The sequence below is a fragment of the Pristiophorus japonicus genome, chromosome 11 (assembly GCF_044704955.1).
Source record: "Pristiophorus japonicus isolate sPriJap1 chromosome 11, sPriJap1.hap1, whole genome shotgun sequence".
Classification (NCBI taxonomy): Eukaryota; Metazoa; Chordata; class Chondrichthyes; family Pristiophoridae; genus Pristiophorus; species Pristiophorus japonicus.
Window position 1 is genome coordinate 78,273,884 of NC_091987.1, and position 26,415 is coordinate 78,300,298.

Here is a 26,415-nt window from a genome sequence, read left to right on the forward strand (position 1 = left end):
GTGCAACATCCCCACCGACACCTGGGAGTCCCTGGCCAAAGACTGCCCTAAGTGGAGGGAGTGCATCCAGGAGGGCGCTGAGCACCTCGAGTCTCATCGTCGAGAGCATGCAGAAACCAAGCGCAGGCAGCGGAGAGAGTGGGGCAAACCAGTCCCACCCACCCTTTCCCTCAACGACAGTCTGTCCCACCTGTGACAGGGACTGTAGTTCTCGTATTGGACTGTTCCATCACCTAAGAACTCATTTCTAGAGCGGAAGCAAGTCTTCCTCAATTCCGAGGGACTGCCTATGATGATGACATAAGAACATAAGAAATAGGAGCAGGAGTAGGCCATTTGACCCCTCGAGCCTGCTCTGCCATTCAATAAGATCATGGCTGATCTGATCCTGGCCTCAACTCCACTTTCCTGCCCGCTCCCCATAACCCAACTCCCTTATCGTTCAAAAATCTGTCTCTCTTCACCTTAAATGCATTCAATGATCCAGCCTCCACAGCTCTCTGAAGTAGAGAATTCCAAAGATTCACGATCCTCTGAGAGGAGAAATTACTCCTCATTTCTGTTTTAAATGGGCGACCCCTTATTCTGAAACTATGCCCCCTAGTTCTAGATTCCCCCACTAGGGGAAACATCCTCTCTGCATCTACCCTGTCAATCCCCCTCAGAATCTTATACATTTTAATAAGATCACCTCTCAGCTCTGAAGATAACCTTTAAATATAAACGGGAGAATGTGGCAGATAAAGCTTGCCTTTTTAAAAAAACAAATTAAAATTAACCCCCAATATAAAATCATCTGTTGAACTATGTTTCATTTTTCTTTTTCCTTTTCTACTTTGTAGTATCAAAACACTGGGACCGACTTTTATGCGTGGCATATCTATCAGTGCATCCGTGAGGGCGCTGAGCACCTCGAGTCTCATCACCGAGAGCATGCAGAAATCAAGCGCAGGCAGCGGAAAGAGCGTGCGGCAAACCAGTCCCACCCACCCTTTCCCTCAACGACTATCTGTCCCACCTGTGACAGGGACTGTGGCTCTCGTATTGGACTGTACAGCCACCTAAGGACTCATTTTAAGAGTGGAAGCAAGTCTTCCTCGATTCCGAGGGGCTGCCTATGATGATGATGATGTTGATGAAAAGAAAATGTAAAACATATGTTGCAAAATGTTTCTTTATTCAGAAGGTGATAGATAGGTGGAATAATTTACCAAAGTTGAGGAGCATTTACTGCAGTTGCAGTCAGACCCCATGATAGGTGAATTGAACAAGTCAATAGTCTGAAAAGCCTTCTCTCAGGTTTGACTTTTCTTTGATTTTATGTCTGTAGTAAGCAGTTTGCTGAATTCTAGATTGATGTCACAATTCTTTAGATTCCTTTTCAGTGTTTTCTTATTATGAATTAATTGTTCTCATGGGAACATTTGTCCTCTTTCAGCTGGGAATAGAGGTTATTTTTGGTCATTTGGGCTTCAGTCTTTGACATGCCAGTAGTACCTCAGTGTATGGGATCTTGTCATCCCTTCTGATGTTAATGATGGTGCAGAAGTTGCAGAAGTAGAAGTCTTCAAGATTTTTGATATGGCCTTTGTCAACCTCATGCAACCATTAAAAAAAATCTGATTAATGTTTTGTGCACTTTCTTGAGCTTGATCTTGATTTTTGGTCAATTTTTATTCCATATGTACTTTCACAAACACAGCATGTTTGCAACCATCCTAAACTGATGCAAAACGAATTTTCATCCAGAAAATGAAAAACCTTATGCAACTATCATAGCAAATAATCTAATTACAAAAAACAACCTTTTAACAGGCTTCGAGCAGGCAAATAATTTCTACTTGCCTAATACTTGTAGTGCCATAATACTTCATTGTCCTTCTGATCCATTCTAAATGCACAAGAAATACCTCATTACTAGCAAGACTGAGAAAGCTCTAAGATATGAACCATCAACTGACTAAATTCTGTTTCTCCACAAACATTGCCTGATCTATTGAATATTTCCATCTTTTTCAGTTTTTGTTTTCAGATTTCTAGCATCTGCAGTCTTTTGCTTTTTGATTCAGTTAAATGGTTTGTAGCATTTGATCAAGTGTTGGGATGAACCTTACTGAGTTTATGATGATCAATTTTGCACCCATGATTCCAGTAGTTGAGAACAGACAGGTTCTTCCAGCAATGCATCCCGAACTTCTATTTTTTCCACACCAAACAGCGCTACTTCTTACTTCAGACACAGCCACAAGGGGACAGCTTCTCCCCTCTTTCCCTACTCCAAATCCCAGAGTCTGATACCACACTCTATACTATACATATTGTCTTAGTGGCACTGAACATGGCAATGTTGTATTCAATTGATACAAGATGTAATCTCTCCTGTTCATTATGGAAAGTAGATATGGAGCTGTTCATGGCCTCAATAGTTCATCCCACGATATTTACTTTGATGGGGGTCTCATCTCCTCTCAATATTATTTAGATTGGGTGTCCTATAAAGGCAAACGCCCCGATCAGTTCAGTGTTTGGTTTCTTGCTGAAACGATTCTCAGGATATTGAATCACAGAATCAGAAATTTATGGTACAGGAGGCCGCCATTCGGCCCATTGTGTTTTTCCTGGCCGAAAAAGAGCTATCCAGCCTAATGCCACTTTCCAGCTCTTGGTTGTAGCCTTCTAGGTTACAACACTTCAAGTGCATATTCAGGTACTTTTTAAATGCAATGAGGGTTTCTGCCTCTACCACCCTTTCAGAAAGTGAATTTCAGTCCACCACCATCCTCCAGCTGAAAAAAGTTTTCTTAACTTCCCTTCGAATCCTTCTACCAATTACTTTATACAAAAATACTGGCTGCGTGTAAAGTAAAAAAAAGAACAATACGGAAATAGTTTGGCCTCTAAATATAGAACAGAGGCATACTCTCCTGTCTGGTTTGGCCACATTTTGAGCAGCAGTGCTCAGGCTCCGAGTAGCTCTGCGGTCACGTGCCACACCTGTTTGGCGAGTGGTGCGAGCGCTGTTATTGTGAAAGCGCCCGACAAGCCAGGGCTGTGAACAGACTGGTTCAGGGAGGCAGATAAACCAGTAGCGCAGTTTGTTACCGGGGTTGCTCGGGATTTGCAGGCGGAAATCATTGCTGAAACCAAAGGGCACGAACTTGCGATGAGTTTGGAGAAGTGAAGAATTTAAGGAGGAATCGGAAGAAAGTGGCAATGAATAGACTCGCCGCCTGCATCGTGTTCACCTTCACCCAAACAGGTAAGGAAAGTGGCGAACCTAGACCGATCCACCGGAGAGCAATGATGTCTTTTGCCGACCAACTATTGTGAGCATTGTTTCCGCGATGTTTTCATCCTCATAAATAATGTCGCGGTTTTACCTGAGCGCGCCTGCGTACTAGGGAATAGGAACAGGTGAGTTGGGAGTGGATCCCATTTTAAAGCTCAGACCTTCAAAGGGTAATAACTTCATTCTCCAGTCTGCCGGCTAGTTTTATTAACAAGTATTTTAGTCCATGTCGAGTGGATAAACGGCACCCATTTCCCGATTGAATGAATTGGAGAGGCTTTTATTGGGCAAACGACAATCTAGCGCCACAGCGGAAAAAAGGCACAAATCCCGTGAGCGGTCACTAAGGAAAGTACTTACTGAATCCCTTTTTAGTGAGTAAAACGGTGCCGTGTTAGTGCTTTCCTATTTGATGGGGTGGGGTAGGAGAGTTCTTGAACTGACCCAATATGGAAGGTGTGTTAGAGCAGCTTGGGTGGACTCATCTTTCTTCATTGCTCCTCCCATACCTGAGTTACAGGTACTGCGCAATACACTGCATCTAAACACTCCCATGTACAGTATAGTGCGAACACGTTTCATCAATATTTCTGGCTTCTTCAGAGATTTTTTTTAAAGCGCTGGTGGAGCAGTTTAAATACAGCGTTCCCCAGAGTATTATTCAATCGGCATACCCAAAAGCACTTTTAAAAATTGTGATTTTTAAATCATACATTGTTTTCTTTAACAAACAAAAGTAGCCAATTTCTATTCTTCTTTCCCCCACCCCCAAGTACTAATAAGACAATCAGTGTCAGCCAATGGCTCAGTTGGTAGCACCCTTGCCTCTGAGTCAGAAGGTTGTGGGTTCAAGTTCCACTCCAGAGACTTAACACAAAAATCTAGGCTGACACAAAGGGAGTTCTTTTTATTTCAAAATATACTTTATTCATATAAAAATTTGTACAGTACATTCAAAAGCAGTTCAGTACATTTAACTACAGTCAGCAATCCCATACACTACATTTGGGTGCTGACGGCAGTTCCGTTCGATACATTTCCTTGCTTTTCAGTTCAAGTACAAAGGAGTTCTGTGCTGTCGCAGAACTTTTGGATGCGACATTAAACCGAGACCCGCCTGCTCTCTCAGGTGAACGTTAAAGTTTATCCCCAGTGTCCTAGCTAGTATTTATCCTTCAATCAACATAACAAAAAAAATCCTGATTTTCTGGTCATTATCACGTTGCTGTTTGTGGGAGTTTGCTGAGCACAAATTGGCTGCTGCATTACAACAGTGACCACACTTCAAAAAGTACCTCGTCATCATCATCATAGGTAGTCCCTCGGAATCAAGGAAGACTTGCTTCATTGACATTGACATATGACTTTGGCTGTAAAGCACTTTGGGATGTCTAGTGAATGACTCTACATAAATGCAAGTCTTTCTTTTTATCTGCTTCTATGTAGATCCTGTAAGATTAGCACCAGACTCTTGCACTTCACCCTGCTTTTTGGCTAGCTACAATGCTCTTGCTGGGAATTGCTGTGTTTTCCAAGGTGGTTTGCTGGATTATTTTTGGCCTTCCCTGCTTCCCTTTTCCATTCAAATACCACATTTCGCATATTGATGTGATAGTTTGGAGTCTTGTTTAGTAAGCAAATGACCTAACCAAATGAAGACTTTCTGGTACATACTTTACTCTTTCTCTAGTTTGTCACTTTGCCCGTTAACATCATCCTGCGTAAGTACAACATAGAATAAGAGTGGAGCATTCAATCCCTCGAGCCTTCTCTTGGATCATGGCTGAGTGTTTTGCAAAGATCTTTCATGTAAAAAAAATATCAGCTTTCTTTTCTGTAGCTTGTCAGTGCCAGGTTTCTGTTCAACATTTAATATTATCGGGACTACTGAAATGCAATAACAATAGAAAACCCATTACATTACTATTGTATTTTAGTCATCATCATCATAGGCGGTCCCTCGAACGAGGATGACTTGCTTCCACGAGAGTTCACAGATGTTTCAATGTAGGATACGATATTCCAGTCCTGAACTCCAATTGAGGGGGGAAAGATGCCCGTGCGTGGATTTTTTTAACGTGTGGTGACCGTTGCACATCAGCCACCACATGGGCTTGACAGAGCTAGGTTTTTATCCAGGGGCAAGGGTTGAACCAGGACGACTGGAGACCTGCTCTGCTGCATGGATCTAGTGCGTACACATATAACAGTGTGGACAGGCCCGTACTGCCCCTAGGTCCTCAGCACTTCTGGGCCACGTACCTTCATTGGCCGCACCTTCGCCCACGATGTTCCAGGGCCCGGCGCTCCAGTTCTATTTATAGCCCTGACCTGCGGTGGTGTTCTCACACAGGTTGGGGCGGCCCTTAAAGGAGAGACTCAGTATAGTCCTAGTAGTTTGACGATATAAATGAAGGCGTTGTCTGATATCCACATCAGTCGTTTGATTTCCATTGTGCCTGCAGGTCAAGGACATCAGTTTGTTTGAAGTTGCTGATCTAGTATCGCTCTTCCTGTACAATTGTATTTCAGCATTTTAATCAAGTGTAAATGCTGAAAACATCATAAGTATTTATGCATTTTTACTTCAAATGGTTAATGATGTACCGATTGAAATGATGAATCATGTCCTTTTACATCATGTAAATGTACATTCTAAGCTTTATGTAGTACAGGGCCTTATCAAATTTTTATTTTATTTACATCATGGGTATAAACGAAACTTGGCTCACAGTTGACAATACCTTGTGCCTTTCTGAAGCCTCCCTTCCTGGTTATATTTTCTACCATCTGCCCTGCCCAAACTGCCGTAGTGATAGTATGACCCTTATCACCGAATCACACTTTGCTGTCTCTCTTTTCCTTCAGGCATCTCATTTGTTCCAACCTCCTAATTTCTTCTTTAAAATCCCTGTTCTCCACAGCCTGCCATCCCCCCCAACAAACTCAACCACTAGTTGTACCTTCCCTTCGTCTCTCGATTTCTAAACTGAGTGACTGCTCATTCTTGGTAATTTCAATCTCTGTTTGAATTCATCTTGCCTTCTCTTCTGATTTCATTGCCCTCCTGACCTCTCTCAACCTTTCCCTGCATATAAACTTTCCTACCCATATTCATAGATCTCCCCTTGACCTTGCCATTTCACGTGGCTTCTTTACTCACATGGTCTTGATCTCACACATTTTTGACCATTTTCTTGCATCCCTCACCGTTCACTACCCCCTACAACTTTCCAATCCCACTTCCTTCAGTTTCCACCCTGGGAACAAACTCTTTCCCCCAAGACACTTAAAGTAGCACTTTCAAACTCCCAGCTGTCTAGCCTTTGGCCTCGGTTTGCCATGATTCTTTTGCAGCTGTCGATTTACGCAACCACACCCTCACCTCTACTTCTGATGCCCTTTTTCTCAGTAAAATCTTTACTCTCTTCCACCCTGCTTGTTCCCCCTAACATGTCCCCCCCCCCCCCCCCTCACTCCAGCTGATTAGAATGTATCTGGATGTCATACACCATCACTGGATTTGGCTGAACCACGTTAAGCCCTATAAGGCTTTCTCTCCTCTCAAAATCAATCACCACACAAGGATCATGCCGAAGAGTAAAAATAACATCTTGGTGACATCATCCAAAGACATGGGGTCAGATTCCACATGTATGACACACAGCTCTACCTCTATGCAACCTCTCTCGAATCCTCCACACTCACCTCCTTGAGTCAAAAAGTTGTGGGTTCATTTCTCACTCCAGAGATTAGAGCACAAAAATCTAGGCTGACACCCCAGTGCAGTACTGAGGGAGTGCTCTGTCGTTGGTGTAGTCTTTCGGATGAGATGTTAAACCGAGGTCTCGGCTCTTGGAAATTGTAAAAGATCCCATGGTACTATATCGAAGAAGAGCATGAAAGTGTTCTGGTCAATATTTATCCCTCAACCAACATCACTAAAATAGATTATAGTTATCTGGTCATTATCACATTGCCATTTGTGGAACCTTGCTGTGCGCAAAGTGGCTGCTGCATTTCCTGTATTACAACAGTGACTAAACTTTAAAAGTACTTAATTAGCTATAAAGCACTTTGGAATGTCCTGCGGCTATGAAAGGTGCTATATAAATGCAAGTCTTTTTCTACATTGCTTCTTTGTTGTCAGACTGCTTGTTTGACATCCATTCCTGGGCGAGCTGTAATTTCCTCCGATTAAACATTAGGAAGACTGAAGCCATCATAGAGATTTATGGCTCAGAAGGAGGCCATTCGACCCATCTTCGGCCTCGTGACAAACTCTGACCCTCGCCACCACTTCCATTCCTTTCCCTGTCTTGGGTTGTGGTTCAACATAACTGTCCTATTTGACCCTGAGTTGAGTTTCCGATATCCTCTCCATCACAAAGACCATCTATCTCCACCTCCATAACGTTGCCCAACACTGCCTTTGCTTCAGCCCATCTGCTGCTGAAACCCTAATCCATGCCTTTCTCACCTCCAGACATTACTATTCCAGTGATCTCTTGGTTGACCTCCTATCATCCACCCTGCAGAAACTTCAGCTCATCCTATCCTAGTTCTGCTCGCCCATCATTGCGTTAATTGACCTACATTGGCTCCTTTGCCTCCAGCACCTCAAATTTAAGATTCTCATCCTTTAGTTTAAATCCCTTTATTGCGTCACCCCTCCATATCTCTGTAACCCTCTCTAGTTCTACAAACCTCCGAGAGCTCTGAGTTCATTCAACTCTGGCCTATTGTCCACTCCCAGTCCCTTTGCCCCACCATCGGTGACTAAATCTTCAGCCATCTAGACCCGAAGCACTGTAATTTCCTGCCTAAACCTCTTGACCTCCCTCTCTTCCTTTTTAAGACCCTCCTTATAACCCACCTCTTGAACAAACTTGCCTGAGTGATCAGCACTATTCGAAGAAGAGGAGGGGAATTCTCTCGGGTGTCCTGGCTGATTTTTATCCTTCAACCGATTTATCTGATAATTATCTCATTGCTGTTTGTGGAATCTAGCTATGCACAAATTGGCTGCTGCGTTTCTCTACATTCCAACAGTGACTACACTTCCAAAAAGTACTTAATTCGCTATAATGTGCTTTGGGATGTTCTGAGGTCGTGAAAGGCACTTTATATTTGCAAGTTCTTTCTTTTCCTATCTCTGTCTGTCTGAACCTAGTATGAAACCATGGACTTCATTTTGGATGGGGTTTATGTAATGGCAGTGGTTTCAAGCAATCTGACGTATTGCATGAGTGCTGGGAAGTCTCAAGTGTTGACATTTTAGTATGACACTACTGCTGCCATTTTTCACCATTCAAATAATAGAAAAAGGCAGCATAAAAAATACCATTAAGCTTAAAAGGCATCAATAAAGTATTGAAATCTACAAACATAAATACACCAACAAAAATCAATCAATGATTCTTTCATGAGACACATTCAAATTCACTGTCGATATTACTTTTTGAAAAATCATTGCAAGCGACGAAGATACGAGTTTTATTTAAACAAGGGGGAAAAAAAAGTAACATTACTTACTCCTTGTCTAAATATTAAACAGTTCAAGTGTTTAAATATTGTATGTCTGTTGGTGGTTGGGAGACATTGGGGATCATGATCAGTTGAAACATGACGGTAGGGGACAGTCTTGATGGACCAGCTGGATCTTTTCTGTACATTTTCATATGTTAAACAATTGTTGGCCATGACTACGGTTGAGTCCACTTTTAAAAAATCTAGAATGACATACTGGTACCTGTGTGGTATTATCTATATTAAAGTCAACATGGAGCCTGTGATAGAGGATAACGTCTCTGCGGTTTTACGAGTATATGTCCACTAAATCACAGTTTGGTGAGACTGATAATTCTTGATACCTTATCTTATAAAGTTTCAGATTATGATTTGTCAAATAACTATTTCTGTATTTCTCATAAGCAATGACTCGATTTTAAAATACTCATCCTTGTTTTCAAATCCCTCCATGGCCTCTCCCCTCCCTATCTCTGTTACTTCCTCCAGTCCAACAACCTTCAGATAGCTGCACTCCTCCAATTCTGGCCTCTTGAGCATCCCCGATTTTAATCACTCCAACATTGGGGGCCGTGCTTCAGCTGCCTAGGCTCTAAGCTCTGGAATTCTCTCCCAAAACCTCTTTCTCGTTCCTCCTTTAAGATGCTCCTTAAAACCTACCTCTTTGACCAAGGTTCTGGTCATCTGCTTTAATGTGACTCGGTGTCAAATTTTGTTTGATACTGCTCCCGTGAAGAGCATTGGGACATTTTACTTTGTTAAAGGCACTATATAGATACAAGTTATTGTTGTTGTCTTGTCCTACTAGATCATCTTCGTTCATATGGTGGTAGCAAATCAAATGTCAGTATCTAAGTCGGGTATCCAGGCCAAAGCTTCCAGTGTTACATCGTGGATATCTTGTAGGCTATGTGTAAATTTCCTCTGAGGTCAATGCTCAATGATGTGCTTCAGGGTCTGAGTACTGAAACGGCTCTCATCAAAGTCTCAAATGACATCCTTTGTGACTGTGACAAAGGCAAACTATCCCTCCAAATCCTCTTGACTTGTCTGCAGCCTTTGACATGGTTGACCACTCTATCCTTCTCCACCGTCGTCCAGCTGGGTGGGACAGCACTCTTCTGGTTCCACTCTTATCTATTTAATCGTAGCCAAAGAATCACCTGCAATGGCTTCTCTCCTCACTCCCGCATCGTTATCTCTGGTGTCCCCCAAGGATCTATCCTTGGCCGCCTCCTATTTCTGATCTACACGTTGCTCCTTGAAGACATCATCCAAAAATACAGTGTCAGTTTCCACATGTAAGCTGATGACACCCAGCTCTACCTCACCACCACTTCTCTCGATCCCTCCACGGTCTCTAAATTGCCGGACAGCTTGTCCGATATACAGTTCTGGATGAGCAGAAATTTTCTCCAATTGAATATTGGGAAGACCGAAGCCATTGATTTCTGTCCCCGCCACACATTCTGTTCCCTGGCCACTGATTCCATTACTCTCCCCAACTTCTGCCTGAGGCTGAACCAGACTGTTTACAACCTTGGTCTCATATTTGACCCTGAAATGAGCTTTCGACCACACATCCGCAGTATAACTAAGACCGCCTATTTCCACCTCAGTAATATTGCCCATCTCTGCCCTTGTCTCAGCTCATCTGCTGCTGAAGCCCTCATCTATGCCTTTGTTAACTCTAGACTTGACTACTCCAATGCTTCCCATATTCTACCCTACGTAAACTAGAGGTGATCCAAAACTCGGCTGCCCGTGTCCTAACTCAGACAAAATCCCGCCCACCCATCATCCCTGTGCTCGCTGACCTACATAGGGTCTTGGTTAAGCAATGCCTCGATTTCAAAATTCTCATGTTTTCAGATCCCTCCATGGCTTCACCCCTCCCTATCTCTGTAATGTCCTCCAGCCCCACAACCCCCCCCCCCCCACCCCGAGATGTCTGTGCTCCTCTAATTCAGCCCTCTTGAACATCCCTGATTATAATCGCTCAACCATCGTCGCATGATGGGGAAGCTTTAATCTTTCCAGGAGAAGGTAGTAGCATCTACCATGACCAGTTCTGAGGTGGTTGATGGTTGTCCACTGTCTGTGCGGAAGGTTTGATCATTCAGGTTGTGGGGTACTCTATAAGGAATCCATTCTGTATGTCACAGTTCTTCCAGGCATTTCACCATCCATCATCAAGGCCTGGGGAGATCGCTAACGGGCTTTGGCGACTGTCCAAAATGGCCTTCTAGATTTGAGACCGCTTGATGCCCATTGTTCAAGTGAACCTGGATCAGCATGCCTTTGCTGGTGTAGCAGTTGTATTCTCTGGAGATTGCACATGCGCGGCATAGATGTTTGCAAGCAGTGTTGGTGTTGATGAAAGTGTACCGACTAGATGAAATGATGTGTTGAGCTTATAAACAAAAAAAGAATGTTAATAGCTTTTGTGTATGAGCTCATACCTGTAATTTCTCTGTACAGTAGGGTAACTCAACCCATGCAGTCCCTTCTCTCTGAACAGCTTTTCTTGTTGCTTAGACAGGTCTATTCAGCCTATCAGGATGCTGTCTTGGTTGGTGTAGTATCATGCAACAGACCTTAAAATCGGTGGCAAAGATCAAAGAAAGGTTTTATATCTACATGTCACAGGACTGAGGCATCTTGTCTTTAAGATTTTTACTTTCTTCCCTTTTAGGAAAATTGCAAACATTGATTCTATTATTCCATCCATTTGTGCTTGTTTGTGTCATATTAGTGAAAATTAAACAACCAGAATACCATCATAACTCTTGTATTTAAGGGTGAATGCTCTATGGAAGATAATATGATGTGTATACTTCCAGTTAAATTTGGGTTGGGACATATAAAATCTAATTAACAATTTAAAAAAAATACCTGGATACAGTCTTAATTTTGATGGAGGGGAGGTTGTGGGTGTTGCAGCTACTTTTGTATTTTGCCAATATTTTTCATTGGATTCTGATTTCCTGATGCACTCGATCTTTTTAAATATAAAGCAGCCTCAATTATAACACTACCACTTATGTCAATTTTAATGGTGACATCTTCTTTGCTTCATGACCTGCTTCCTAGCTGCAGTGAGCCCAACCCCTTTTAGTGGCATCTTCTCCGATGACTGTGGCAGAAGAGCCCTCATTCAATGAATTGAGAATTTTTGGAGCAGAAAAGTTTGAAATCTGCTGGAGAAAAGAAAAGTTGGAAGTGTGTAATTTAAAAAGTAATAAATTGCACCAATCAGCTGCTGTAATAGACCTTTAAACGGGGAGCAATGTGATGCCAATATTTTTTTTTAGAGAAGGAAGAGCCCTAGAACAAAGCGAAGTACACAATGAGCTGCAGTTGAAGCTTACCTTTGGTATAGCACACATCCTGTTGGAAAGTTGTAACTGGTTGTCTGCATTGAAAATATTATTTTGAGGGACTGCTTTCCATTTTAAGCAAACAAAAGTATTACGCTGGTTATAAAACAATAGATAACAATATTACTGGCGGAGTAGCAAATTCAAACAAAAGCCTATGTATTGAATTGGATTTATAATTACTAATACCTGACGTGTATGATAGCCTCACTTTAGGGATAGATACTACAGATAGCAATTTGCATGTCGGTCTGCACTGGAAGTATTTGTAGCCATATTGTAGTTCACTTCCTGTCTCTCAAGCATGCCCTCCATTTTAGGGAATCGTTTTTAATCAGAACAAAAATACAGTGCTTCCTTCATGCCTCTGAGAATCATTGGGGTCAAGTTTCGGCCTGAGTTGCTCCGATTTTTTTTTGGAGCAGCTAGTTTAGAAATTGCAATTCTTGGCATTTCGTTTGCTCCAGTTCTAAAATGAAACTGTTCTAACTGACTAGAACAGATTTTTTTTTCAAAAAGGAGTGTGTCCGGCCACTTGCGCCTGTTTTGCAAGTTTAGGCAGTTTAAAAACTCACTCCAAACTAACTTAGAATGGAGTAAGTGTAGATTTTTGTACACTCAGAAAAACCTTGCCTACACTTGGGGAACGAGAGATGGCTGTTTGGGGGGGGGGGGGGGGTGTTTACAAACATTAAACACGTCACTTTTACAAATAAAGAGCCATCATCAATCATGATAAATAAATCAATCCAAATAAATTAAAAAATGTTGAAAGAATTAAAAATCACTCAATAAATAAAAAAATATTTCTACTCACCTACTGCAGCACCGGGGAGAAGAAGATGGGAGGAGGGGGGGGGAGAGAGAGAGAAGAATGGGGGGAGAGAAGATGATGTTGGGGGAGGGGGAGGGGGGGGAATGAGAGAGAGAGAGAGAGAGAGAGAGAAAGAAGATTATTGGCGGGGGGGTGGGGGGGGGAGGAGGAGAGAGAGAAGATTATTGGCGGGGGGGGGGAAAGAGAGAGAAGATTATTGGGGGGAGGGGAGAGAAGATTATTGGTGTTGGGGGGGAGAGAGAGAAGATTATTGGCGGGGGGTGGGGAGAGAAGAAGAGGGGCGGGGAAGAGAAGATGATTGGGGGAGGGGGGGGGGGAGAAGATGATGATGCCGGGCCGCCGCTGACTATTCGGGCGGACCCCGCCCCCAGCGAGATGCCGGGCGAGCCCCACCGCCAAAGCCGGGCCCCGCTGAAGACTTCGAGCGGGGCCTGCACGTAGCAGGTGCTGGGCTGTCGCCACCGACTCTTCGGGTGGGGCCCGCCTCCAACGAGAGGCCGTGGGCCTCGCCGAGGCCGGGCTCCCAGGAGGACGTTGGGTGGGGCCGCCCCCAGCGAGATACCAGGTGGGCGGGTCCGCCGCCAGGTAAGATGCGTCAGGCCACTCGGCCCAGTATAGGGGCGACGTCCCTTCGGCCTCGGATAGGGTCGTCGCCCCAGAGAAAGGAAGCGCTGGGAGGGCCGGGAGCTACGGTGCACGTGCACTGTTTTTGGCGCAGGGCTGCAGCTCCGCCCCCAGCAGCTCCTGCTGCGCCGCGTTGAGCTGGAAATGGGCCGACAGCTATCAGAGAATTGCGAGGTATGTATTCGGTGCAATTTTTGTTCTATAAATTAGGCGGGCCTCTCCGATATGCGCCGTTCTAGCGGGCATCCGAAACTTAAGCCCATTGTACTGCATGTTGTGTTACTGAGCCGTAGAACCCGTGAGAGTCCCATGATATTTCACAACTCAAGAAAAAGATATTTCAGTAAGGAGGAAAGGGCGTAAGATAAAATCTAGCCATCCATGGCTAACTAAATAAAGAAAGGACGATATCCAATTAAAAACAAGGGCATACAAAGCGGCCAAAACTAGTGGGAGGACAGAAGATTGGGAAGCTTTTAAACGCCAGCAAAGAATGAGTAAAAAATGATTAAGAAAGGGAAGATAGACTATGAAAGTAAACTAGCATGAAATATAAAAATGGATAGCTAGAGTTTCTATAGGTATATAAAAAGGAACAGAGTGGCTAAAGTAAATGTTGGTCCCCTAGAGGATGAGATTGGGGAATTAGTAATGGGGAACATGGAGATGCCAGGAACTCTGAAAATCAGTCTTGAGGGTAGAGGACACTAACTATATCCCAACAGTGGATAGTCAAGGGGCAATGGAGCGGAGGAACTTAGCACAATCACAATCACTAAGGAGTTGATACTCAGTAAGATAATAGGACTAAAGGCATATAAATCCCCTGGACTTGATGGCTTGCATCCTAGGGTCTTAAGCGAAGTAGCGGCAGGGATTGTGGATGCACTGCTTGTAATTTACCAAAATTCCCTGGATTCTGATGCGGTCCCAGCAGATTGGAAAACTGCAAATGTAACGCCCCTATTTTTAAAAAAAGAAGGCAGACAAAAAAACAGGAAACTATAGACCAGTTAGCCTAACATCTGTGGTTGGGAAAATGTTGGAGTCATTATTAAAGAAGCAGTAGCAGGACATTTGGAAAAGCATAATTCGGTCAGGCAGAGTCAGCATGGATTTATGAAGGAGAAGTCATGTTTGACAAATTTGCTGGAGTTCTTTGAGGATGTAACGAACAAGGTGGATAAAGGGGAACCAGTGGATGGTGGTGTATTTGGACTTCCAGAAGGCAGTTGACAAGGTGCCACATTAAAGGTTACTGCACAAGATAAAAGTTCACAGGGCTGCGGGTAATATATTAGCATGGATAGAGGATTGGCTAACTAACAGAAAACAGAGTCGGGATAAATGGTTCATTCTCTGGTTGGCAATCAGTAACTAGTGGGGTGCTGCAGGGATCAGTGCTGGGACCCCAATTATTTACAATCTATATTAACGACTTGGAAGAAGGGACTGAGTGTAACGTAGCCAAGTTTGCTGATGATACAAAGGTGGGAGGAAAAGCAATGTGTGAGGAAGACACAAAATCAACAAAAGGACATAGACCAGCTAAGTGAGTGGCAAAAATGTGGCAGATGGAGTATAATGTTGGAAAGTGTGAGGTCATACACTTTGGCAGAAAAAAAAATCAAAAAGCAAGTTATTATTTAAATGGAGAAAGAATGCAAAGTGCTGCAGTACAGCGGGACCTGGGGGTACTTGTGCATGAAACACAAAAGGATAGTATGCAGGTAATGGAAGTCTTGCTACAGTTATACTGAGTATTGATGAGGCCACATGTGGAATACTGCATGCAGTTTTGGTTTCCATATTTATGAAAGGATATACTTTCTTTGGAGGCAGTTCAGAGAAGGTTCACTAGCTTGATTCTGGAGATGAGGGGGTTGACTTGAGGAAAGGTTGAGTAGGTTGGGCCTCTACTCATTGGAATTCAGAGGAATGAGAGGTGATCTTATCGAAACGTATAAGATTATGAGGGGACTTGACAATGTGGATGCAGAGAGGATGTTTCCACAGATGGAAGAGAATAAAACTAGGGGCTATCATCTCAGAATTAGGGGCCTCCCATTTAAAACTGAGATGAGGAGGAATTTTTTATGAGGGTTGTAATTCCTATAGAATTTGCTCACTCAGAGAGCTGTGGAAGCTGGGTCATTGAATAAATTTAAGACCGAGATAGACAGTTTCTTAACCGATAAGGGAATAAGGGGTTATGGGGAGCGGGCAGGGAAGTAGACCCGAGTCCATGATCGGATCAGCCATGATCATATTAAATGGCGGAGCAGGCTCGAGGGGCCGTATGGCCTACTCCTGCTCCTATTTCACATAAGAACATAAGAACATGGAATAGGAGTAGGCTATCTAGCCCCTCGAGCCTGCTCCGCCATTCAACAAGATCATGGCTTTATCTATCTATCTATCTATCTATCTATCTATCTATCTATCTATCTATCTATCTATCTATCTATCTATCTATCTATCTATCTATCTATCTATCTATCTATCTCTCTCCTCTCTTCTTTCTTTCTTTCTTTCTTTCTTTCTTTCTTTCTTTCTTTCTTTCTTTCTTTCTTTCTTTCTTTCTTTCTTTCCTTTCTCTCTTTCTTTCTTTCCTTTCTCTCTTTCTCTCTTTCTCTCTTTCTCTCTTTCTCTCTTTCTCTCTTTCTCTCTTTCTCTCTTTCTCTCTTTCTCTCTTTCTCTCTTTCTCTCTTTCTCTCTTTCTCTCTTTCTCTCTTTCTCTCTTTCTCTCTTTCTCTGGGCAGGGAATTCCACAGATTCGCAACTCTCTGGGAGAAGAAATTCCTTCTCCACTCGGTTTTAAATTTGGCTCCCCTGTATTTTAAGGCTGTGCCCCCTAGTTCGAGTCTCCCCGACCAGTTGAAACAACCTCTCTGCCTCTATCTTGTCTATCCCTTTCATTATTTTAAATGTTTTTATAAGATCACCCCTCATCCTTCTGAACTCCAACGAGTAAAGACCCAGTCTACTCAATCTATCATCATAAGGTAACCCCCTCATCTCCGGAATCAGCCTAGTGAATCGTCTCTGTACCCCCTCCAAAGCTAGTATATCCTTCCTTAAATAAGGTGACCAAAACTGCACGCAGTACTCCAGGTGCGGCCTCACCAATACCCTGTACAGTTGCAGCAGGACCTCCCTGCTTTTGTACTCCATCCCTCTCGCATTCTTATAAATTCCTGATGTGTGCTGGGGTATCCAATTTCAGGCAAGTCAGTGGTGGGATCACTACAGCTGACTGGGAGGAATTGCTGGGAGGAAAAATCATCCATAGTCCCATTTCTGATGCCTATTCAGTGACACTAATTTGAAAGTGCATGTTTTGTGAAATCAGGTTTTGGCTTGCCAGTGATATCTCCTTTCATGATTGAATAGTCCACCAACACTCACTATCCAGGCTCCTGTAAGATGAATGGGCAAAGTATTGGAGGGTTGGTGATAACTGTGGAACAGCAGCCAAAAATGAGCAATCACCTTCAGTAGAAAGAAGGGAGAATTTGGGGGAGGGAGCAATTCCAGCATACTTTCTCAATCGTTTTGCGTACTTCAGCATGATGCAATTGTTTTCAAGCACTTCACATACAGTGAATACTTTTAAGTACAGTCATTGTTGTTATTTGTGAAAATCTGCCAATGATTTGTGCACAGAAGAAACAATAGGAAACAATGAAATAAATTAACTATTAATTTTGATGGAAGCTCCCATCACATTTTCTTCAATGTCCAACTGAATCATAGGCAGTCCCTCAAACGAGGATGACTTGCTTCCACACCAAAAGGAATGAGTTCACAGACCTTTCAATGAATGACCTGATATTCCAGTCCTGAACTCCAGGGGTGGAAGATGCCTGTGTGTGGATTTTTTTAACGTGTGGTGACCGTTGCACATCAGCCACCGCACGGGCTTGACAGAGCTAGGGTTTTATCCAATGGCAAGGGTTAACCAGGACGACTGGAGACCTGCTCTGCTGCACGGACCCAGTGCGCACACATATCGCAGTGTGGGTTGGCCCATGCTGCCTCTGGGCCCTCGGCTCTTCTGGGCCCCATACCCTCATTTGCCGCTCCTCCGCCACGATCTCTTGCCGTTCCTCTGCCAAAAATATTCCCTGGAACCTATGTCCCAGGGAGAGTGTTTGCTAGTGCTGTTGGGGATGGGTTAAACTAATATGGCAGGGGGATGGGAACCTATGCAGGTAGACAGAGGGAAGTAAAATGGGGGCAGAAGCAAAAGATAGAAAGAAGAAAAGTAAAAGTGGAGGGCAGAGAAACACAAGACAAAAAGCAAGCTGGGCCACCTTACAGCAAAAGTCTAAAGGGACAAAGTGTGTTTAAAAAAACAAGCCGAAAGGCTCTGTGCCTCAATGCGAGGAGTATTCGTAATAAGGTGGACGAATTAACTGCGCAGGCAGCTATTAACGAATATGACATAATTGGGATTACGGAGACATGGCTCCAGGGTGACCAAGGCTGGGAACTCAACATCCAGGGGTATTCAAGAAGGATAGACACAAAGGAAAAGGAGGCGGGCTAGCATTGCTGGTTAGAGAAGAAATTAACACAATAGTAAGGAAGGACATTAACTTGGATGATGTGGAATCTGTATGGGAAGAGCTGCGAAATACCAAAGGGCAGAAAATGATAGTCGGAGTTGTGTACAAACCACCAAACAGTAGTAGTGAGGTTGGGGACAGCATCAAACAAGAAATTACGTGTAATAAAGGTACAGCAGTTACCATGGGCGGTTTTAATCTACATATAGTTTGGGCTAACCAAACTGGTAGAAGTACGGTGGAGGAGGATTTCCTAGAATGTATTAGGGATGGTTTTCTAGACAACTATGTCGAGGAACCAACTAGAGGGCTGGCCATCCTAAACTGGGTGATGTGTAATGAGAAAGGACTAATTAGCAATCTTGTTGTGTGAGATCCCTTGGGGAAGAGTGACCAGAATATGGTAGAATTCTTTATTAAGATGGAGAGTGACACAGTTAATTCAGAGACTCGGGTCCTGAACTTAAGGAAAGGTAACTTCGATGATGTGAGACGAGAACTGACTAGAATAGACTGGCAAATGATACTTAAAGGGTTGATGATGACAAGGCAATGGCAAACATTTAACGAGCACATGGATGAACTTCAACAATTGTACATCTATGTCTGGAGTAAAAATAAAATGGGAAGGTGGCTCAACCATGGCTAACGAGGGAAATTAGGGATAGTGTTAAATCCAAGGAAGCAGTACATAAGTTGGCCAGAAAAGCAGCAAACCTGAGGACTGGTAGAAATTTAGAATTCAGCAGAGGAGGACAAAGGGTTTAATTAGGAGGGGGAAAATAGAGTATGAGAGGAAGCTTGCTGGGAACATAAAAACTGATTGCAAAAGCTTCTATAGATATGTGAAGAGAAAGAGATTAGTGAAGACAAACGCACGTCCCTTGCAGTCAGAATCAGGTGAATTTAAAATGGGGAACAAAGAAATGGCAGACCAATTGAACAAATAATTTAGTTCTGTCTTCACAAAGGAAGACACAAATAACGTTCCGGAAATACTAGGGGACCGAGGGTCTAGCGAGAAGGAGGAACTGAAGGAAATTGTGTTAGGGGAAATTGATGGGATTGAAGGCCGATAAATCCCCAGGACCTGATAGTCTGTATCCCAGAGTACTTAAGGAAGTGGCCTTAGAAATAGTGGATGCATTGGTGATCATTTTCCAACAGTCTATCGACTCTGGATCAGTTCCTATGGACTGGAGGGTAGCTAATGTAGCGGTACTTTAAAAAGGAGGGAGAGAGAAATCGGGGAATTTTTGACCGGTTAGCCTGACATCAGTAGTGGGGAAAATATTGGAATCAATTATTAAAGATGAAATAGCAACGCATTTGGAAAGCAGTGACAGGATCGGTCCAAGTCAGCATGGATTTATGAAAGGGAAATCATGCTTGACAAATCTAGAATTTTTTGAGGATGTAACTAGTAGAGTGGACAAGGGAGAACCAGTGGATGTGATGTATTTGGACTTTCAAAAGGCTTTTGACAAGGTCCCATACAAGAGATTGGTGTGCAAAATTAAAGCACATGGTATTGGGGGTAATGTATTGATGTGGATAGAGAACTGGTTGGCAGACAGGAAGCAGAGAGTCAGAATAAATGGGTTCTTTTCAGAATGGCAGGCAGTGACTAGTAGGGTGCCGCAGGGTTCAGTGTTGGGACCCCAGCTATTTGCACTATACATTCATGATTTAGATGAAAGAATTGAATGTAATATCTCAAAGTTTGCAGATGACACTAAGCTGGATGGCAGTGAGAGCTGTGAGGAGGATGCTAAGAGGCTGCAGGGTGACTTGGACAGGTTAAGTGAGTGGGCAAATGCAGTATAATGCTGCATTTTTATTGCCCATCCCAAGATGCCCTGAAGGTGGTGCTAGACCTGGAACTGCTGCAGTCCTTGTGCTGATGATGCTTCCACAATAGTGTGAGGTAGGGTGTTGCAGGATTTTGACCCAGCAACAATGAAGTAACAACAATACACGTCCAATCCAAACTGACTTGGAGCCGATTTTTCTCACAAAGTTCCTATCTCCAGTGCTTCCTGATGGTGGAGCTTGTGGGGCTGGGAAAGGCTGTTGAAGAAAGCTTGGTGAGTTGGTGCAGTGCATCCTGTAGCTTGGACATACTATAGTCACACTATCTCGGTGGTGGAGTGGGTAGATATTGAGCATCTTGAATGTAAAATTCAGGACTAAATAACAGATGTGCAAATGATGTTTAAACCAGATGTGTAAACCCAAAAAGTAGTATGATTTTTGTAGGTTGCATCCCCAATTATCTTGTTTATAGGTTGACAGATATGCAAGTTACACAGGTTGCAAATCCAAATTGCCATCCACAAGAATGGTGCTATCATTTTAACAGGATCCTGTTCCTACAAAACAAAATTTGAATATTGGGTCCAGGATTAGAAAATGAATTGGGGTTGATATAAATGATTACCTATGGAACAATGACTGCACTTCAAAAGTAATTCATCAGTTGTGAAGCTCTTTGGGGCATACCGAGGATGCAATACAAATGCAAGTTTTTAAAAATCCAGTTTGGCTCAACTCCTAGTAATATTGCATCTCGATTCAGAAAGTTGTCGTTCAAGCCTCATTCCAAGAACTGAGCATATAATCTAGGCTGACATGCCAATGCAGTACTAAGGGAATGCTGCTTTGTTGCAGAGGTCATTCGTTGAATAAGACATTAAGGCAAGACTCATCTGCCTATTCAGTTGGACATCGTTGATGGTATTTCTCCAGCGACTTGAGGTGTCTACTGTACATGTTTCATGGCTCTGAGGCGCACAGGAGGGGGGTATTACTACGGCCCCATAGACCATGAACTTGGTGACCGTTTTGAGGGCCTGGTCTTCAAACACTCTTCCTCAGGCGGCCGAAGGCACACTGGAGGCGGTGTTGGATCTCGTCGTCAATGCCTGCTCTTGTTGATAGGAGGCTCCTGAGATAAGGGAAGTGGTCCATGTCCAGGGCCGCGCCGTGGATCTTGATGTCTGGGGGTCAGTGCTGTGTGGCGAGGACAGGCTGGTGGAGGACTTTTGTCTTACTGATGTTTAGCTTAAGGCCCATGCTTTCATATGCCTCAGTAAATACATCGACCATGTCCTGGAGTTCAGCCTGTGTGTGTGCACAGACGTAGGCGCCATCTGCGTACTGTAGCTTGTGACAGAGGTTGGGGTGGTCTTGGACAGCTTCCCACTAGTTCTGTAGTTTAGTTCCACTCCAGCGGGGAGCTTGTCAACTGTGAGGTGGAGCATGGCAGAGAGGAAGATTGAGAAGAGGGTTGGGGCGATGACTGAGCCCTGCTTGACCCCAGTCCGGACATGGATTTGGTCTGTGATGGATCCATTGGTAAGGATCACGGCCTGCATGTCATCGTAGAGCAGGTGGAGGATGGTGACGTACTTTTGGGGGCATCCGAAACTGAGAAGGACGCTCCATAGACCCTCGCGATTGACAGTATCAAAGGCCTTTGTAAGGTCGAAGAAGGATCCGCAAGATCCTACAAATCCCCTGGGAGGTCAGACGCACTAACATTAGCGTCCTCATCCAGGCCAACATCCCCAGCATAGAAGCACTGACCACACTTGATTAGCTCCGCTGGGCAGGCCACATTGTTTGCATGCCAAACATGAGACACCCAAAGCATGTGCTCGACTCGGAACTCCGGCTCGTTTGCTGTGGACAAGGTGGACAGCGGAAACGTTACAAGGACACCCTCAAAGCCTCCCTGATAAAGTGCGCCATCCCCACTGACACCTGGGAGTCCTTGCCAAAGACCGCCCTAAATGGAGGAAGTGCATCCGGGATGGCGCTGAGCTCCTCGAGTCTCGTCGCCGAGAGCATGCAGAAATCCAGCGCAGGCAGCAGAAGGAGCGTGCAGCAAACCAGACTCTCCGCCCACCCTTTCCTTCCCACCTGTGACAGAGACTGTGATTCTCGTATTAAACTGTACAGCCACCTAAAAACTCATGCTAAGAATGGAAGCAAGTCTTCCTCGATCCCGAGGAATTGCCGATGATGATGATTCAGTTAGACTGCAGTGTTGTGAATGGGACAGTTTGGCGATGGAATTTGATTTTTCTCTCCTTCCTTTTATATTTCCCACTTTGGGAAAGTAGCCCCAGGTGTGTGTGACTGTCTGTCTCTGTGTCATAGAATTTTAATACACAAAAGCAGGCCATTTGGCCTGACTGGTCTATGCCACTGTTTATTCTCCATGAGCCTCCTCCCACCCTATTCATCTCATTCCAACAGCATATCCTTTTATTCCTTTCTCCATTGTGTATTGATCTAGACTCCCCTTAAATGCATGCATAAGGGGCTTAAATCTATGATTCTGTCTATTTGTCATGTGTATGCATGTCAGGTGTATAATTGGCCTGCTTTGCATGTGTGTAAGTTTGTGTGTACTCGTCTGTGGCCTCTCGACCTGCGAGCGAATACCTCCACAGATCGGGAACATAAAAGAGCTGGAGTGGCATCCTACCACTACAACTTCCAGCGCGAGCTGCTACAAGTGTGCGACGATTTCGAGGTGGGTGACTGGGTGATATCGTCATAAACCAGGTCGCCATTTAGAACATGAGCAGGAACACCGGCGGGGTCCTGGTGCAGTGGAGAAGTGGCTAGGTCTGGGCGGATGAGCAGCGAGACATCATGGCGGAGGTGCGGCACATGATTGAGGCGGAGGAGCAATGCGAGATCGTGGCAGAGATGAAACATAGAAACATAGAATATAGATGCAGGAGTAGCCATTCGTCCATTCGAGCCTGCACCACCATTCAATAAGATCATGGCTGATCTTTCACCTCAGTACCCCTTTCCTGCTTTCTCTCCATACCCCTTGATCCCTTCAGCCATAAGGGCCATATCCATCGCCCTCTTGAATATATCTAACACGTTGGCATCAACAACTCTCTGCGGAAGAAAATTCCACAGGTTAACAGCTCTGAGTGAAGAGGTTTCTCCTCATCTCAGTCCTAAATGGCTTACCCTTTATCCTTAGACTGTGACCCCTGGTTCTGGACTCCCCCAACATCGGGAATATTCTTCCTGCATCTAACACGTCCAGTCCCGTCAGAATTTTATATGTTTCTATGGGATCCCCTCTCATCCTTCTAAACTCCAGTGAATATAGGCCCAGTAGATCCAGTCTCTCCTCATATGTCAGTCCAGCCATCCCGGGAATCAGTCTGCTGAACCTTCGCTGCACTCCCTCACTAGCAAGAACATCCTTCCTTTCTCGGATTAGGAGACCAAAACTGAACACCGTATTCCAGGTGAGGCCTCACCAAGGCCCTGTACAACTGCAGTAAGACCTCCCTGCTCCTATACTCATCCTCTAGCTATGAAGGCCAACACACCATTTACCGCCTTCACCACCTGCTGTACCTGCATGCCAACTTTCAATGACTGATGTACCATGACACCCAGGTCTCGTTGCACCTCCTCTTTTCCTAATCTGCCGCCATTCAGATAATATTCTGCCTTTGTGTTTTTGCCACCAAAGTGAATAACCTCACATTTATCTACATTATACTGCATCTGCCATGCATTTGCCCACTCACCTAACCTGTCCAAGTCAACCTGCAGCCTCTTAGTGTCCTCCTCACAGCTCACACTGCCACCCAGCTTAGCGTTATCTGCAAACTTGGAGATATTACACTCAATTCCTTCATCTAAATCATTAATGTACATTGTAAAGAGCTGGGGTCCCAGCACTGAGCCCTGTGGCACCCCACTAGTCACTGCCTGCCATTCTGAAAAGGACCTGTTTATCCTGACTCTCTGCTTCCTGTCTGCCAGCCAGTTCTTTATCCTCATCAATACATTACCCCCAATAACATGTGCTTTAATTTTGCACACCAATTTCTTGTGTGGGACCTTGTCAAAAGCCTTTTGAAAGTCCAAATACGCCACATCCACTGGTTCTCCCTTGTCCACTCTACTTGTTACATCCTCACAAAATTCTGGAAGATTTGTCGAGCATGATTTCCATTTCATAAATCCTTGCTGACTTGGACCGATCCTGCCACTGCTTTCCAAATGCGCTGCTATTTCATGTTTAATAATTATTCCAACCTTTTCCCCACTATTGATGTCAGGCTAACCGGTCTATAATTACCCATTTTCGCTCTCCCTCCATTTTTAAAAAAGTGGTGTTACATTAGCTACCCCCCAGTCCATAGGAACTGATCCAGAGTCGATAGACTGTTGGAAAATGATCACCAATGCATCCACAATTTCTAGGGCCACTTCCTTAAGTACTCTGGGATGCAGACTATCAGGCCCCAGGGATATATCGGCCTTTAATCCCATCAATTTCCCCAACACAGTTTCCCACCTAATAAGGATTTCCTGCAGTTCCTCCTCCTCACTAGACCCTCGGTCCCCTAGTATTTCCGGAAGATTATTTGTGTCTTCCTTCGTGAAGACAGAAGCAAACTATTTGTTCAACTGGTCTGCCATTTCTTTGTTCCCCATTATAAATTCACCTGATTCTGACTGCAAGGGACCTACGTTTGTCTTCACTAATCTTTTTCTCTTCACATATCTATTGAAGCTTCTATAATCAGTTTTTATGTTCCCAGCAAGCTTCCTCTCATACTCTATTTTCCCCCTCTTAATTAAATCCTTTGTCCTCCTCTGCTGAATTCTAAATTTCTCCCAGTCCTCTGGTTTGCTGCTTTTTCTGGCCAATTTATATGCCTCTTCCTTGGATTTAACACTATCCTTAATTTCCCTTGTTAGCCACGGTTGAGCCACCTTCCCCGTTTTATTTTTACTCCAGACAGGGATGTACAATTGTTGAAGTTCATCCATATGATCTTTAAATGTTTGCCATTGCCTATCCGCCGTCAACCCTTTAATTATCAGTCGCAGTTTATTCTAGCCAATTCACGTCTCACACCATCGAAGTTACCTTTCCTTAAGTTCAGGACCCTAGTCTCTGAATTAACTGTGTCACTTTCCATCTTAATAAAGAATTCTACCATATTATGGTCATTCTTCCCCAAGGGGCCTCGCAGAACAAGATTGCTAATTAATCCTTTCTCATTACACATCACCCAATCTAGGATGGCCAGCCCTCTAGTTGGTTCCTCGACATATTGGTCTGAAAAACCATCCCGAATATACTCTAGAAAATCCTCCTCCACTGTATTGCTACCAGTTTGATTAGCCCAATCTATATGTAGATTAAAGTTGTCCATGATAACTGCTGTACCTTTATTGCACGCATCCCTAATTTCTTCTTTGATGCTGTCCCCAACCTCAGTACTACTGTTTGGTGGTCTGTACACAACTCCCACTAGCATTTTCTGCCCTTTGGTATTCCACAGCTCCACCCATACAGATCCCACATCATCTAAGCTAATGTCCTTCCTTACTATTGCATTAATTTCTTCTTTAACCAGCAACGCTACCCCACCTCCTTTTCCTTTCTAGCTATCCTTTCTGAATGTTGAATACCCCTGGATGTTGAGTTCCCAGCTGTGGTCACCCTGGAGCCATGTCTCTCTGATGCCAATTATATCATATTCATTAATTGTTGCCTGTGCAGTTAATTCGTCCACCTTATTTCGAATACTCCTTGCATTGAGGCACAGGGCCTTCAGGCTTGTCTTTTTAAGACACTTTGCCCCTTTAGAATTTTGCTGTAATGTGGCCCTTTTTGATTTTTGCCTTGGGTTTCTCTGCCCTCCACTTTTACTTTTCGTCTTTCAATCTTTTGCTTCTGCCCCCATTCTACTTCCCTCTGTCTCCCTGCATAGGTTCCCATCTGCCTGCTATATTAGTTTAACACCTCCCCAACAGCACTAGCAAACACTCCCCCTAGGACATTGGTTCCGGTTCTGCCCAGTGCGGACCACTCGGTTTGTACTGGTCCCACCTCCCCCAGAACCGATTCTAATGTCCCAGGAATTTGAATCCCTCCCTTCTGCACCACTCTTCAAGCCACGTATTCATCTGAGCTATCCTGCGATTCCTGCTCTGACTAGCACGTAGCACTGGTAGCAATCCTGAGATTACTACCTTTTGAGGTCCTACTTTTTAATTTAACTCCTAGCTCCCTAAATTCAGCTTGTAGGACCTCATCCCATTTTTTACCTATATCATTGGTACCTGTATGCGCCACGACAACTGGCTGTTCACCCTCCCCCTCCAAAATGTCCTGCA

The 26,415-nt window shown here is 44.1% G+C and overlaps 1 protein-coding gene across 1 annotated transcript in view; it reads left to right on the plus strand.

Moving 5' to 3' along the window:
• Window positions 1-3,041: 3,041 nt before the first annotated feature.
• Window positions 3,042-26,415, plus strand: part of LOC139275774 (immunoglobulin-like domain-containing receptor 1) — a 55,321-nt gene continuing 31,947 nt past the window's right edge. Inside the window, exon 1 of the mRNA XM_070892974.1 lies at window positions 3,042-3,259. Coding sequence (XP_070749075.1) covers window positions 3,214-3,259 — 46 coding nt within the window. The 5' untranslated portion in view covers window positions 3,042-3,213. The remainder of the gene's footprint in view (window positions 3,260-26,415) is intronic.